Below are 17125 nucleotides of genomic sequence, written 5' to 3'. Positions count from 1 at the left end.
ACAACCTCTTCCAGAGAGCCAGTCTGTGTGAGCAGAGTGTAGCGTGTGGAGAAGCAATAATCAGACAGATACACGTTTAACCTGTTGGCAGAAGGAAAAAATATCAAGCTTTATTAAACCAATCGGGGACATAGATTGTGTGATTATTACTTTGTTCTGTAACTCAAATGTGTTCAAATTTTCACTTTCAGTGTTGCTTTTTTGCTTTTGTTTTTCTGTTTTGCTCCATCCCTCTGACATCCACATACTGTTAAGAACAACCGTTACAACAACAGGGATGCAAAGTTTATTATTCTTTTGTTCCTTTTTTCTTTATATGTTCGTTTCTTATTTTCAAGACAGAACATGGGCACCGACTGGATCCTTAAATTATTAGTGCCAGCATGTGGCACTCTAGGTGGCCGCCTATATGGCCTATGCCAAGAGCCGGCCCTGCCAACACCATGTTCTCGGGTAACAGCCAATCCAAGGGTCACCCTCGTTTTTGAACTCGTTTTATCTTCTTGCTACTAAGATTATAGTTTATTTTATTTTCCGTCATCTTTGCTGGTTTGAATCGCATCCAATTGAAACACACTAGCTCCCCAACCAGAAACGTCATGTGTCAACTAAAACAACACAAAACATGCAAATCAGAGGACGGGCAGAGGACAGGGTCTCTGGAAACACCGTCACCACAACACATGTATGGAGGCCCATAAAGTGATGATTGAGCAGCATTACTTTTGTAAAAGTCTATATTTATATACTGTATATCATGTCCAGAAGTGAATCAGTTTGAAGCTTGAGGCAGATATTTGTTTAGTGATGATTGTGCTATCTATACAATTGACTTACCTTGACTCTGAGCTCACAGGATGGAATTTGTTATAAAATGTGTGGAATCTAAACTTAAGATAATGAGAGAGAAATTGCAGAAGACAATGAATCCTCCATAAGCCTTTTTATTTCACAATAATCACGCTATTACCACTTCGAGGTGACATTAAACTCTGAGATATTAGATATTTTAACTCTTTATGTTGTTTCAAAATGTGCAAACAGAAGATTCAAACAGCCGTTTCTATAGATTGTTGAACATAAGTGTATATTTTTTCCTTAATTTCTTTCTTCTTTTTTTAACAGTTTTGTTTATTAAATTTTTGTACACAAAGAGGCAATAGGTTCACAGTACTTGTGAGTGACAGTGTTGCAAGGTTTACATCAACAAACAAAAACAAACAACATTGGAACAGGGTGGTCAGTCTGGTCATACTATGGATCACGGCTGTTAGTATGCATAACAATCTCAGTCCTTAAAGCAGAGTAGAAGAGGGAAACAAAAAAGAAACAATACATAAATACATACATCAATGCAATAATTACAAGGCTTAATTGACAAAGAGGCTAGCAGCAGGACAGAGCAGGATCTTATTCAGGAACAAGTGGGAAAATAATCTTTTCTGCATAAACAAGGAAGGGGCCCCATACTTCTCTGAATTTACGAAAGGATCCTTTCAAATTTCCTTCATTTCTTTAAGTACATTAATACATTAATACATTAAACAATCCCTTTTGTAATACATAGGAAATCCCTCCCTCCCCCAAAAGTACACTTCCCACTTTCATTTTGTCCATTCCTGCAGGTTTTTTCTTCTTCAGAATTTGCTCATATTTGTCACACTGGTCCTTTGTTTGCGGGTCTTTTTGCACATGTTGTAGGATATGGTGATGATGAAAACAAGCACAAGAAACCCAACCACTGCTGACAAGCCAATCATCGCCTCCTTTCCATAATTCTTATCTGGAACGAACAGAAAACATGCAAACAAAGTCATGAATCAACCAACCAGCCAAGGAAAGCAAATTATGTGTTAAAAACAGACAAAACAAAATGGTAGATTTACGTAGTGAGTCGAGCAGAAGTGCAGAGATCTCAGAAACAACAATAACCTTTTCACATCGAGATAAGATATGGCTTTACAGCTGGTAGATAACGTAAAGCAGCCTGTGTTATATCAGAAGAGTCCCTCAATAAATGTTATCTATGTGAAACTGAGAGTTCACTTTTTATGGAGACTGGTTCAAAGTGCTGTTGCCTTTACAATCACTGAACAATACCTTTTGTAGAAATGTGGGTGCTATTTTAAATGAGCAATGTGTAAGATATCTACTGAATAAACCCATAACATGACCTGACTATCTCATCAAACATTTAGGAAACATGCTATGTTAAAGTGCTGGCACAATGCAGCAGCCTGTATGTCCTCCTTCTAAGTTTAGATTCCGGTCTGTTTTTGTTTTCGTGTAGTGTGCCCAGCATTTCAACCCTCTTTTGCAATTTAGACTTTCAACCAATTTCCCCTTGGGGATTAATAGAGTACTCTATCTATCTGTCTGACTGGGTTCTTCCTCTCACTGATTTTCAATCATATTATTTCCATTAAATTAAAGACAATGCGGATACAGTAAAAAAGTTATGGTATAAGTGATTCAGTGTTAAGATGGTTTTGTCAAAACCAAGGTAGGAATGATATTTCATGGAAATCAACCTTACAAGGTTTGTTTCATAAAACACTTTCAACTAAATATATAATATACAGTATTCTCCCAAGAATGCAGGAACAATTAAATGTTTTCATTTACTTACTGTCATTGTCTCCTATGTCTTTCCCAGGAAACAGCATGTGTTCAGTTTTTTTCAACTGTCCGTCATGTATCTCTGGCTTTATCCCCAGTAGATGACACATAAGTGGGTACACATCCACCATGTTAAGGGGTTCTACTATCTTGTTTATTTCAAAGTCCGGTCCCACTGCTCTGAAGATTGACTGCATGTCACTGACTTCGTTATCAAAACCGTGCTCTCCTTTGTTGAAGTTCAACGGTAAAATCTGAATAGACAAAGAAATCAGAAAAATTATATGAAACATAATCGCGTTATTGATCAAATTTAATAAAACATTTTTTACAGAATACATAGATTAAACGACACCAATATGAGAGGGTAAAGGGCAACAAATTCTAAGCCTGGGACAATATATTTAAGAAGTATATCTATCAAGCCCTTTGAACACATGTATTTCTAAAACTATCAAGAATGTTTCCTGAGTTGCCTTTCACACATGTCCCTCAAAGTCAGAGTAGTGTCTCGGCAGGCTAGCTGGAAAAGGTCCGATCGATAAAGCTGAAATATTCAGCCGTTAGTGTTCACACATGTAGCTCAACCGGGAAATTTCAAGACATTTTCAGCAATTTTATGCACTTTTGAAAGACAACTGAGCCCTAGAAGATCATGCAGTATCCTTTATATTAAACGTGGCGACATCTACGAGCTAATTCAGGAAAAAAAGCTTGAGCTGCACTGGTTTCACACTTCACATGCATCATTATCTGCTGTCACCTGACAACTCCTACTTCCAGTTGGCGGTCTATTTAAGCTGCAAGATTTACGGTCTCTCCCTTTGCTATTTCATTGCAAGCTCTGACCAGCACCAGTACAGCACTCTTGCTCAGACCCACCACCTCCCAAGCACCACCTATAGCCTCCAACTGGGTGTTAAAAATATCATACCATCACTCCTCAAACTTCTGCATGTACAAAATACAACTGCAAGGAATGATGAGGTCCAAGCCTGGACACAAATAAATATTTGAAACAAATGCAAACATGAGATGTCGGATTTAACTAAACTTAAATGTAGGGAACACAACTCCAAGGTATATCTGTCCTTAATATTTCTGTTAAGATGACCTTTAAAGAAAGACCTTTATGAGAAACAACAGAAGCTACAAGACACCCAGGATTGGAAAGATAACTTGACATGTGGTGGGTTTCTGATATAAGACTACTTTTCAACTGGATAGAACATTTTGAATATTGGCTTTGTGCTCCAACATGGGCACTCTCACCCCATTCACAACGTATCCAGGGTCAGCAATGAGGATAATGGGCAGGAGTCGAGGATGGTTACTGTAGTGCAGTCTAGAAGGCATCTCCTCTTTCTTATACACATGAAGGTTAGGGTGCCCTCCTTTCAGAGCCTGGTAGACCGTCTCCAGCTTCCCCTCTTTAGGAAGCAGCATCCCAACAGGACCATAATCCAACAGCTGGAACTGGATCTCTTTGAAGCTGAAGCCAGGGAACTTAGAGAGGATGATCTTCTTAACTTCTCCTCCATGGAAGATCTTAGTCATCCCGTGGTCTGCGGTGATGATGATGTTGAGCTTGTCTGTGAGGCCATGCTGTTGGATCTTGTCCCGTATGTAGCCCACTGTTCGGTCCACTTGCCGGACCATTTCTCTGCATTCTGGAGAGTCGGGTCCAAATTTGTGCCCTGCCAAATCTGGTTCGCCAAAGTACAAAGAGACAAAGTCCAGGTCCTGTTGGCGGAACCATTCTTCAACCACCTTGTCGATGTTCAGTTGCCAATCTGTCTCGTTAGAATAATCGTAGAAAGGAGGCTCCACTAGCCGATACTTCACTATCTCTCCTCTGTATTTAGCTGCAGTGGCAGGAAAATGCAGAGAACCTACCTTCAGACCCTGAAACAATATTATAAATGTATTAAGTTATTTTAAAGAAAAGTCCTTTCTGGAAAACCACAAAATATTGAATAATATAAGCAACATAATGCAGCAAATCTTCAAAGTAGAAAGTATATTGGTGATGATCAAGAACCTGTCTCTGTGCTGTTATCCAGATTGGTAAGGTCCCATTGTCCCAGTAGGAGTCAACAAACTGAGTCTGGTAATACTGCTTCTTCTCCTGGGTGGTTGTGTTGAACCAAATGTTGTGGATTACTCCGTGATTCTCAACATGACGTCCTGTTGAAAGGAGAAATAATAGGTTTAGGAATAGGAACTACTATAGAGGCCGTTATCACATTAGCACTCCTGACATTTTCTCCAGAATTTCAGGAAGACTGCCCCTGAAATCCTCCTGATCTGGTTGTTCACACATGCACCTCACAGGGGGAGAATATCCCTGTCAGACAGGAGGGGATGGTGAGGGTCTTCTAAGGCAAGACGTGACGTCAAAAATGACATGGAAAAGTGCGGACGAAGCAACTGACAGCGCTATACAACACTACAATAACAATTTTCATCTTTATATCAATGCAATGTGTATTGGACAGAATCACACTATCAAAAAAAGAGCTGAGAACAACATACTGTTAACAGAAGAGGTAATGCAGCAGCTGAATAATGAGCATGGGGATGGTACCGGTCGCATGCATTCCAGTCTATGGCCATACCTGTAAAACTACAACAGGGCTGGCAGGAGAAACTCCAGAAGTCCCAAGTGAAAAATGTGTCCCTATTTGTTCACACATGCATCCTTGGCTCAGTTGTATACCTGGAAGGTCGGGTTATTACAGACACTTTACCAACTTGGGGACCCACCTTCAAAGCATCATAACGGTTTAAGCAGTATATTATTTCCAACTTCACAATCATAGTTATCTTTAAAAAAAGCAATTTTCTTAGTTGGTAGACTTCCTACAAGAGATAGGCACTTGAAATGATCAGCCTTAGATTTTTTGGTAAGCAATTGCGGCTTTGATGTCACTGACCCTTTTCTGTTCTCATGAAAAGTAGTCCCAACCAATGATTGGACATTGTTCTTTAAAAATAAAACTATTTGGAAAGCTATGAATCCAATAGGAATTGCACTAACCAATTCTCTAAATGTGCTTTTGCTTACGTCTACCTCATAAGGGCCATACTAAGCAAAGCATATAAGGTTAAAATTTATGCTCAACAACTTCCTAACTTATTATCAATAATAGTTAATGGCCTATTAGCTATAGACTATGGGCATATAGAATAGGGCACTAATATGCGTGCAATATGCTACTAATTAGCATGCTAATAAGCAACTAATAAATGGTGAATATTGTGATTGTTAATTCAAAGTGTTACCAAAACAAACTAATACAAAGAGCTTTACCTGTCAGCATTGTGAAGTGAGAAGGGCTGGTTATGGTGAGGAAGGGTGGTGTGAGATATTTTGCCTTCACCCCATCCTGGGCCATTTTATCCAGATTAGGGGTTTCAACATATCGGTCATAGTCCCAGCGGAAACCGTCGAAGGAGATGAGCAGCAGCTTGTTTCTGGCGGACGCAGTGATTGCAGAGTCTCGCTGTGGGGCGGCAGCACAGGGAGAGCTGGCAGTGAGGCCAAGGACGGCGAGGCAGAGCAGCAGCATGACCAAGAGTTTAGTCCTTGTTGAAATGATCCCGGAATGCAACAGATTGCTACGACTTTTTAATCTATCTCTGCTTTCTTTTACATGCAAGCATTAATGGACAATAACAACAACCCTCGAACTCCCGAAAGAAAACCTTAGTGTCCCTCTTCTCCTCAGTCAGAAAATGATGACACTGTATTACACAATGTCAGGGAACAAGCCTCTCATTAGTATTTGTGTTGGATATTGGTCACCACTTATCTAATCATAAACATAAGCCAAGATTTATATCTTTATTATGGTTCTACAACGTGTGTGTGTGTTTCTGAAAACGTGATAGCGTTAGCTGAGAATAATTCTGAACTTGTAACATCTGCAGTTGTGCCATATAGGAAAGGTGCTGACCACCAACCAAAATAGTTTGCCTAAAGCTCCTTGAATTTATCATTATTTAACATCAATAAAAGGAAGATATTACCGCAGCAAATCTAAATATTTTATACGTTAGTTATGGTGAAAATATTTCCCTTTTGCATTACCATCACCACTGTTATTTACTTATTCAGTCAGCCAAAGAGAGAACCACCAAAGTAGTTCACAGGAAATTCTCAGTTGGCATTTAAAGGAGAAATATGTAACTGACACCTAGTTTTTACAATGGGTACTGCGGTCCAAATTCAAAACAATGGAGAGAGCTGTCTCCCCACGTCCCCTCCTCCCTAGAGTCGATATGCACGCAAGATTGCCATGCCGTGGACACTGAAGCTTCAGCGTGTAACCTGCTCTTGAAACCTCCCAGCGCTCTATCCCCCTCCATTTTTACATCTCCAATATTTGTCCTAGTTTAACCACGTTTGTTGTCGTGGAGCCTATTAGAAAAAGGCCAAGACTTTTTAGGTTGGCTGGAATCAGGTATATCTGAAGCAGTTTGCTTTTCGCCTTCATCATTGTAACACCTGTTGTTTTTTTCCGTTTACCTGGCAAACCGAGGGGCGTCCAAAACGGCCGTGTAGGGGTGTCTTGAAATCGCCTACCTTCTCTGGTCAAAACAAATACAAACATTTCTGGCCTGGAATCTAACCTCAGAAGGAGGACATGCTTGCTGCTGCATTGTTGTCAGATAAGCCAGAACTTCAAAATAGCATGATCCTTTAATGCCTGATGATATAGTAAGGTCATTTTTTGATTTAATTCAGGAGATATCTAACATATTGGTCCTTTTAGTTGTAAAGTGGAGCAGATGGCTACTTATCAAAATGGGTTCGTTTTAAGATAGTTACCTATTAGAAAAATGTTTTTTCTTTAAATTAATAATATTGTTAAACATTGACTCTGCTTCATATGTCATTCGATCACTTTATTTTAACTTCATAATTTGTTATGTGAATAAAAGATGCTGATTGTGATTTGACTTACTGGATGTCTTTGACAAAGCTGATCAAATTGTAAGGATAACAGAAATGTAAGAAATGTAAAGCAGGAGACTACAGAGTGTTTGGAGGGGGATCGGTGGCTTTATTTTTGTACATCATACAGGGATTTGTACTGTTCAAGTTGAAAACCTAATAAAAAAAGTAAAGAAAACAGTAAGGATGAAGCCATGTTTGGATTAACTGCTATTAATATACAGCTGATAGAATAAAACACTGATGCTTATAAAGCAGCTCTGAATAATACGTCAACATCATAAAGAATTCATAGTGAGTGAAAAGAAGTAGGCTGAACATTCATCTGACTTTACAATATTAATCCTTAGTTTGCATTTGGATTATAATCTTTATGAATGTATAAATAGTGAAAAGGCAATCTTGAGATACTATATACGTGCCATATTTTGTCATGCATTAGATATAGAAATATTCACAAGTTGATAAATTATTAAATCCGCACCCCATATAAACCAACACTGGTTATTTAAAAAAAAAAGAAATAGCTTTGAAATGGAGGCCAACATAATAATCAAACTAGATTCTTAGAAACTGGTCTGCTTCATGTCTTTCCTTTCTTCACCAGCAGTAAGTTCGAGTTTGGAGCTAACGAAAGAGAGAAGAAGAATTAGTGAGATAACAATGACTGTAGCATTGTAATGAAAGACAAGATTGGCTTAACTGGGGGAGTGTAACAAAAGAAAAACACATCTTCATGATTAAAGCATTTTACCTATTTTGTGCTCTGCTCCTTTTACACCAGGCATTAGAAATGGTTGCTATGAACACCAGCACCAGAAACCCAGTCATTGCTGACAGGCCGATAACCACTTGGAACTGGGTATCCATTTCTAGATGTGCAGACAGACAAGAACATCTTAGCAGAGAGTTAACCATATGGCAAACGAATATAACTGAGGACACTCAACAACAAGATGACGCTATTGAGATAAATGTTATTTAGAAGGTTGGTCATGCACTCTAGTGATGATCAATAGCGTTGGTCATGCACTCTAGTGATGATCTTTTTTGCACACAGTCACTTACACAGGTACCACTTCCTGCTTTCTTATAGTGCAGACACTTTTCTTCTTGTTCTCTGCTTTGCTTACATTCTTTTGCTGATAGCTTCTTTTTTCTAAACCTAATTTAATCGACAGCCGGTCCTGGACATTTATAAATCATCAAGACTGTATTTTTTGATAGATACAGGAGGTCTTTAGCCATATTTTTTAACATATTTTGACCTCTGCATCGCTACACGACTGTGGCCTGACAAGAGCACAAGCCTGTGCTGCAGTACAAAGCTAAAGCTAATCAGCAGCAAGATGCCTCCCTTCTCCAAGGATGATTACCACAAACTTCTTCAGAAAATTGCAGTGCTGGAGACAAAGATGAATCTCCTAGAAGTGAATGTGGAAGTGACTGTGCGGGAATGACACCACATTATCACTAACTTAGAATAGTGGACAAGAGCAAGCTAAAACACAGCTAAGGAGCACAGAGACCTCTTCAAAGACAAAGGTGGGATCTGTATTGTCTAATAAGTCTACGAATGGTAGTCCTCCTTGGAACTCTCTTGGTGCTAAGCCAAAGAATAAATAATTTATCTGGGAAATGGGAGGACGGATAACAGGCAGAGCACAGCGAGCTGAGATATGTGATGAGACCGGCTGGCCTGCACTACCTCCCCTGCAAAGTGCCTCCTCAACCCCTGTATCTAGAGGGACACAGCCGTGGACAGCTGTGAAAGGGAAGGTTACAAACCTCCCCTACAACCGAATCTGGAACCACCTTGCCCTGCCTTACGCTTACTTACTGTAGTATTGCACAATATAATATATGACCACTCTGATATGTCATTCTGAGAGAAGTGCTGATTCAGGACAAGTCAAAGGTCCATCATAAGGTCATCATCTGCTCCTTATCAGTCCACTTAAGTCAATATGTGTGGATTGGATCCCAGCTTTATGACTGTGTTGATGATTTTGACTTTTAGTCAGAAAATTAAGACTAAAAAAAATTATGCATCATGTCTTACTATTAGCATAGTGATTTTTGTCATCACCTGTCAAAACTGAAGGAAAAATGGACTAGTCAGAAACAGAGATTAAAACTGTAACTGAAGGCCACAATATAAAGATTAACTTCATAAAGTCATTAAAGTTTTAAGAGAGCCTTCTGTGTTTTTATGTAGAGAAATGTATGGTCCCACTTGTTTACATTTCCATAAACTGTATCAAACATGGACGTAGTCTCATTGAGGTCACCCATTGGTTATTGGGTCCATTATGAACCCAACAATGGCGTTCACCATATTGAAAATTATATCTCGATGTAACTTTGCATCAATCGAGTTAAGGCAAAGAGGTGGAGTTGAGATAGGTTTCAAGCCTTCTCGCAAACCGGTGCCCCTATTTATGCAAATGTGTGAATTGCTCTGAGGCTTAAAAAATATGATGGTAAATGGTTAATGGACTTAACAACAGCTTGTATAGCCCTGACACCTTCCCATTCACACACTGATGGCAAAGGATGTTATGTAAAGATTCCATCAGTATTAACTAATCCATTCATATGCCACCAATGTAGGAGCAGGAGCAACTAGGGGTTAAGTCCAGTTGAGAGACGACCGATTCTACCACTGAGCCACATACAGTGTGACCAATTCAGAAATGAGCTGTTGATACCTAATCTTTTGTTATATTTGCATTTTTATATGGGTATTAATGGGGCTTGTGGGCTTTGGCAGCCAGCCTCTAATTAACACTTGAAGAACTGCAGTTTTTGCCACATCCATATTGGCTTAATTTTTCAACACCGGATGTTGCCGCTTGGATATTTCATATATGCCAGAGGCAACTTCTGTAACCAATGATAAGCGTTTGCCAAATAACTTTACTTTGTGCTCAATTATATGAACACAACATTTCAAAGAAATTTAAGCTGTTCTAAAAATGTATTAAAGACATGACTTTAGTAGGGGATAAAATACACAATCCTCCAAGATTTTGACTTGATGTCAGGTCCTAGTTAAAAGTTCACAAACTTCATGAAAGTGTTCCTTGGGATTTTGCCCCATTGATTACAGTACAAAACACAAGACTAAGAAAATTATCTGATTATGGCTCCAAAGTCCTCTGATGGCTGCTCTATCGTCAACAAACTCTGTGATTAAGTTGTTTCCTAACAAGTTTTCACCACCTTGAAAGGGGATTTATTTGTTGCCTACTTGTTAGCTAGTTACCTCAGTTAATGCCTGGACTGAAAATTAAGAGCACCTGGGGAGTGTTAAGAAGATGGTTGGCTTTTTGCAGGATCAGTAAAAGTGGGGCAGGAACCAAACTAGGTAAAGGATCCACCTTACACAATCTGGTGGATTTCATTGGACAGGTAAATGCTGTAACACACATTCATAACCAAGAACCAACAGCAACACTGGCAAGAGTGACATTTAAAATTTGGCACGATTGAATTAAGGTTGACTTGACCAGATATGAATAGCCTTGTAGAAAATCTGAGTAAAACAAGTTTATGACACACAGAATAAAACACAACTCTTCTTACCATTGCCATCTCCCTCTGGCTTTATCTTGGGGACCAACATGCCTTTAGTATCGTCTAAGTGTCCATCATTGATCTCAGGTTTCATTCCTAATAGATGGCACATCAGTGGGTACACATGAACAGTTTCAAAGGGCGCAAACACCAAGTTTTTCTTGAAATCCGGACCCACGGCCCTGAAGAATGGCTTCATGTCCATCTCTTCATTGTCAAAGCCGTGCTCTCCTTTGTGGAACTGTACAGGAAACAACTATGTATGGAGACAAAAACAAAGAGCAAACTATGTGAAGTAACTATTTCAGACCTTATCTCCTGAACAAATTAAAAAACTGAAAAGTGCATTCACTCACCCCATTGATTACATATCCAGGATCAGCGAAGAGAATGATGGGCAGGAGTCGAGGATGTTTGCTGTAGTGCAGTCTAGCAGGCATCTCCTCTTTCTTATACACATGAAGGTGAGGGTGCCCTCCTTTCAGAGCCTGGTAGACCGTCTCCAGCTTCCCCTCTTTAGGAAGCAGCATCCCACTGGGACCGTAATCCACCAGATGAAACTTGATATCTCTAAAGTTGAAGCCCGTGATCTTAGAGAGGATGATCTCATTAACTGTTTCTCCTCGTTTAACTGTAGTCATCCCGTGGTCGGCAGTGATGATGATGTTGAGCTTGTCTGTGAGGCCATGCTGTTGGATCTTGTCCCGTATGTAGCCCACTGTTCGGTCCACTTGCTTAACCATCTCTTTGCGTTCTGGGGAATCTGGTCCATACTTGTGACCTACCAAATCTGGTTCTCCAAAGTACAAGGACACAAAGTCCAGGTCCTGTTGGTGGAACCACTCTCCGACCACCTTGTCGATATTTAGCTGCCAATCTGTCTCGTTAGAATGATCGTAGAAACGAGGCTCCACTTGCCGAACCCTCACAATCTCTTTCCTGTATGTAGCTGCAGTGCCAGGAAAATGTAGAGAGCCAGCCTTCAGACCCTGGAAGAATATGAAACACACCTACATTACGATAGAGTTTCTTTAAGCTAGTCCTTTAAGGGGTATAATATGCAACATTTTAAACTTCAATATAGCAGATATCAAACATGCTTTTCTAAAAGTATGAAGTCAAACGCCCTCTGGGCTTGTTGTATTTGGCTCTGTGTTGATGCAGGACCGGAAGGTGTGTCTATATTTCGCTCCGAGGCTTGAACATGTTTAGTTCATGTGAACCCCTCCCTGTCTAACTTTTAACCCTACGGCCTTGTTGGGAAGAGGGACAGCCCCGCCCACTCAGGGATGCCGGCAGAGTTTTGTTGCAAGACTAAAATTCAAGGAGAACCAATAGACTTTCCAAACCGAAGATTAGTCTTTTCTTACCATGAAATACTCACACTACTATGGAAAGTAATGGTTAACACCATTAGTAAGGGAGGCGGTGCGCTTAAGGGACAGTCTTGTTTTGGTTTCAAAGACTGATGCTCAAATGCAACATCTACTGGACATTGACTCTGAAAGTCGCCTTTTATACCTTATAAGATGATTGTGAGTATTTCAAAGAAGCATTGAGCATACAAAAACATAAGGAATATTTCAGGTAGGCAAAGGACTGAATTAATATGGACAGCGTGTCCCAATCTATTTTCAAAACGGGTGCTGACATATATAGCCCTGTTTCCACCAAGCAGTCTGGTTCAGTTCGGTTTGGTACGGTACGCATTTATTGGCATTTCCACTGTCAAAAGTGGGGTCCCATTTTTTGGTACCCTTCTGTTGGGGTGCCATCGTACCGATCCAACCCTAAAAGTTGGAGCTAGACACACTGCAGTCCATTGATCGGTTGAAAGAATCTTATATCTAATAAATGACACAAACCCCTGCATCTATAAATATCCTGTGGATTTGGATAGAGTCATTTCTAGGCTGTTTTTGTTTTTTGAGACAAATGTCAGCGCATATGATGAGTCATCCCCATGGATGACTTCTAAGATGCAGACCTTCCGAGGAATCATTTATCTTTGTTTACAATGTATCGTTCTGCTTTGTTGAATTTATTGGCTGATAACATTATGTAGCACTGCTGTGATTTAGTGATGTGTAAGGGTACGTTTGGCTGCGGAATCGCAGGTAAGATCAGGGTTTACTGCACCAAACTGTACTAAACCAAATCAGACCACTTGGCTATATTGTATTGGTGATGTAATTTCGAGACAAGACATATGCTGAAAGGAGCTGGCTAGTGGAGCCGCAGACACTCAAGGTTATGGAAAGTTCAATGACTGAATTGTCAGTTTTGATCATGTTTTCTCTTGCCGTTCCTCCTCTACTCTGATAATCCAGTTAAGAACGCTGCAACAGAGCTGACAATCATGACACTGCATCGGCTCTTTTTCGCATCTCATAACTAATTTAAATGAAAATTCAACATAAATCGGCATGATAATAACTACCATGACAGATTCCTGTTTTGACAAAATGTATTGATGTGTATTTTAACTTTGACTCATGTCTCATCTGTAAACATGGAGGAGGCATGGTTTCTGACTAATAATGCTGCCAGTCAGTATTGGATGCTCTAAATATTTTGGCTTCACCCCCATGCAGCTGTTGCTCCATCCACGTTAATGTCTATGAGGTGGGCAGATAAACAAAAACTGTCCAAAACAGATGGTTAAATCTCATTAACCTGTCTCTGTGCTGTTATCCAGATGGGCAAGCTTCCATTATCCCAGTAGGAATCAACAAACTGGGTCATGTAGTACTGCTTCTTCTCCTGAGTGGTAGTGTTGAACCAAATGTTGTGGATAACACCATGATTCTCGATGTAACGTCCTGATGAAAAACATAAATATAGAATACAAATTAAACAGTTGATGAACATGACAAGAACAAAAACAAGAGGATGCATCCTAACATTGGTGATAACTACTTTTTTCTAGCACCCTTAGGAGGTAAAAAAAAAGTATTAAGTTTTGTCGGAAACCAATATCTTGTGTAGACATTAATTTTTTCAAGATCAGCATTTCAGGTTACCATCATAATACATTGAGATAACTTGGGTGCTTAAATGACTTTTGTCTAGACACATTCTTAAGTCAAAATGTCATGTTGACGTGTCTGCATCTTAATGACTATTCCCAGTAAGACACTTTTATCTAAGCGTTTATTTTTGTGCTTCTGATGCCTTTACTTAGAGATAGGACAGTGGGTAGAGTTGTCAATTGGTGAAAGAGAAAGTGGGTAATGATTTGTGGGAGTGGAGCCACAGTACGGATTGGAGCCCAGGTCGCCCACTTGGAGGATTATAGATCTTCCTTACATGGGGCGCACGCACCAACCACATAGGCTAGCGGGGGGCCATGGTTAGACACTTTAATGCAAAAATGCTTTGATACTTAAATTAGTTAACATTACATGCTGAAAATCAATACCTGAGCATTTTCCCTGTGCACTTTGAGCATGTTTGCACACGCAGGCTTTTTCTTTTCAAAATAAAGCGTTGCTCTGTCATCACAGCATGTGTGAGTCTAGTTAGCTGTGTCAATGCTGGATTGATACTTTACAACTAGAGTAAGGTAGATTGTTGAAGTACCCAACAAGTAAACTGCCAAGGCCTCCCCCAGAACTACAACAAAACAATAAGTGCACTGCCTGATTTCTGGCGCTACTATTAGCACTGTCCAGCTCTCGCAGTGATGGAAAACATCTTTGTAGCCTTTGAATGGCACAATTCACTTTAAAAAACACAGACCTGTGAGTGAGTAATATCCACCTTGTGACATCAAACATTTAACTTTGTTACCATTGCTTGAGCTATTTTCATTTACTTTTCTATCTGTGTCAAGTTTATTTTTCTGTGGATAAGTATTATTGTAAACCTTGATCGGAAGTTTCTTCTTTTCCTTCCAAATAAAATTGTATTTTATTGTAACAGGAAGTAAATTACCCTAAGCTTAAGACAAGACAAACTATAAGAAAAGAAGAACAGAAACTGGTTTAAAATAATGGAACTCTAAACATGCAATAGAGAATGTGATAAATCATGATTAACTTTTGAAATCACATCACATTTAAAAAATCCCTTGACAGCCCTAGTTTTTAATTAAGATTCTGAATTTGTACTCCTCTACTTCCTCAACTGCCTTTGGTTTTGTAGTTTTAAAGTTTTTCTTATATCTCAGATTACACTGCTAGATGAGGATCACTACTGACTAGATCAGTGTTCTGATAGTTTAGTATTCCTTAAACTAAATATTTTTTCCTCCAAAGCATGGTCACGTGTTTAATATGTTCTCCTACTAAAATAGATAAACTTTATTGTCTATCCCAACAGTGAATTCTCTTTTGACAAGGCTCAAACAATAAACACAACCTACATTAAAAACACAAAGTGCAGTACAGACAATGTTATCTGCACATTATCTCCTGTTGAGTTTGTTCGTTTTTATCAAAGAACTTATTACCGATCATTATCAAACATCTATCTCCATCTTTGATAAGCTGCTTGAACATAATGGACCTGAGTTTGAACTTTTGATCTCTGCATCTCTCTCTCAAAGATTCATGTAGAACTAAATGAATAGAAAACACAATTTTTTAGTAAGATGTGAGACTGACAACTTTCCCGTCTGTGTGGATGGCTCTCTATATCCATCAGCCTTTAACAGCTTTTTTCAAGAGACAAATGAAGATGAAACAATCCCAAAGTTCAACTATAACAGTTGGAGATCTTTTCAGAATACCTGTGAGCAGGGTGAAGTGTGCAGGGCTGGTGATTGTGAGGAAGGGTGGTGTGACATGTTTAGCCTTCACCCCATCCCGGGCCATCCTATCCAGGTTTGGGGTGTCCACATCTCGGTCGTAGTCCCATCGGAAACCGTCGAAGGAGATGAGCAGCAGCTTGTTCCTGGTGTTGGAGGATCTTGAAGTGTCCCATGTTGGAGCAGCACCACAGGGAGAGACGCCAACGAGGCAGAAAACAGCGAGGCAGAGCAGCAGCATTTCAGATGATTTACACCCAGACTGATGTATCTAATCTTCTGAGTGTGTGGGTGAAAGTCTGTGATCCTCTCTTTATCTGCTCGCCTGCCCTTCACTCATATGATCTGCCCACACTCCTTGTATTATCAATTATTGTCATCGTTTTATCTGAGTATTGTCCATCAGCTGATCTGAAGCAAATCTGACTGAGATAGAGGCAGATAACGCCCGACTGTATCTGCACGCACACCAAGAGAAGGTGATCCATCTTATCTTATCAGCTCATAAAGAAATCAAGTCTGAAATTTAGGGTTATACAACTCTTCTGTTGGATTATTACTCCAGTGAATAAGTGAGGGTCAACACCAATGGACAAAGTGAACAAAATTGCTGACACAAAGACAAAACATTTGATACAATCTGGAGTTGGCGTTATATATATATATACATACAAGGCCACCCATAATGGTGGGATAAAGGGCAAAGCTTTCTGGGGCCCAGTCACATGGGGAGAGGGGTGGTGTGCACCCCGGGTGCCTTGACTATTATTGGCTATTGACCTTGCCAGAGGTGGGGCTTATGTTGAAATCTACTATTCAGGCTGCATTGTAACAGGCAGCTCATAGTTTTCAGTGTCCAGATGTTTGTTTGCTATTTTTAAAATACTTTAAGTTGTGACTTTAAACATACATATTGTTTGGAGTCCTTGAAGAATTAAGCTAAGAAGGTGTATGTGTTGCTTATTTACAAGTTGAAGTCATATACAGTCAGGTAAACAAAAAATAATAAGACAATGTAAATCAAGTAAAAGACAGATTAAATAACTAAATAACATTATTTAGTATACAAATAGGAATATGAAGTAAAATAAACAAATAAAGAACAAAAATAAATCATTATTTAAATAGAGGAGGAAAGGTTTTATAATAAAGCAGACATTTGTTATATTTTATGTTGTTAATTAAAAGTAGTGATTTCAGTTGGGACTTTAACTCTA

At 39.4% G+C, this 17125-nt stretch overlaps 2 protein-coding genes and 1 long non-coding RNA gene across 4 annotated transcripts; all 3 read right to left on the bottom strand.

Annotated features, from left to right (window-relative positions):
- Positions 1-928: 928 nt before the first annotated feature.
- On the bottom strand, positions 929-6369 carry LOC132955415 (ectonucleotide pyrophosphatase/phosphodiesterase family member 7-like). 2 transcript variants are annotated; one of them, XR_009665928.1, is made up of 6 exons: positions 5933-6369; positions 4661-4806; positions 3892-4524; positions 2630-2873; positions 1580-1783; positions 929-1029 (listed from the first exon to the last, which is right to left on the bottom strand). XR_009665928.1 is itself a non-coding variant. In XM_061028266.1 (5 exons), exons 1-5 carry the CDS (start codon positions 6189-6191, stop codon positions 1638-1640), a joined length of 1428 nt encoding a protein of 475 aa, XP_060884249.1. In that variant the 5' UTR covers positions 6192-6369; the 3' UTR covers positions 1579-1637. The 2 variants fall into 2 exon arrangements, 1 of the variants encoding a protein (XP_060884249.1); XM_061028266.1 differs by lacking the exon at positions 929-1029 and having other exon boundaries at positions 1579-1783.
- A 1298-nt stretch (positions 6370-7667) lies between these two features.
- On the bottom strand, positions 7668-16246 carry LOC132955307 (ectonucleotide pyrophosphatase/phosphodiesterase family member 7-like). The gene is made up of 6 exons (XM_061028107.1): positions 15891-16246; positions 13835-13980; positions 11515-12147; positions 11168-11414; positions 8334-8451; positions 7668-8206 (listed from the first exon to the last, which is right to left on the bottom strand). The coding sequence occupies exons 1-6, from the start codon at positions 16147-16149 to the stop codon at positions 8146-8148; spliced, it is 1464 nt and encodes a 487-aa protein (XP_060884090.1). The 5' UTR covers positions 16150-16246; the 3' UTR covers positions 7668-8145.
- Positions 15418-15883, bottom strand: LOC132955308 (uncharacterized). The gene is made up of 2 exons (XR_009665920.1): positions 15739-15883; positions 15418-15700 (listed from the first exon to the last, which is right to left on the bottom strand). It is a non-coding gene; the product is annotated as an uncharacterized LOC132955308 (long non-coding RNA).
- Positions 16247-17125: the final 879 nt, after the last annotated feature.

The sequence above is a fragment of the Labrus mixtus genome, chromosome 21, assembly GCF_963584025.1.
Source record: "Labrus mixtus chromosome 21, fLabMix1.1, whole genome shotgun sequence".
Lineage (NCBI taxonomy): Eukaryota > Metazoa > Chordata > Actinopteri > Labriformes > Labridae > Labrus > Labrus mixtus.
This window is presented reverse-complemented; position numbering and strand designations above follow the sequence as displayed.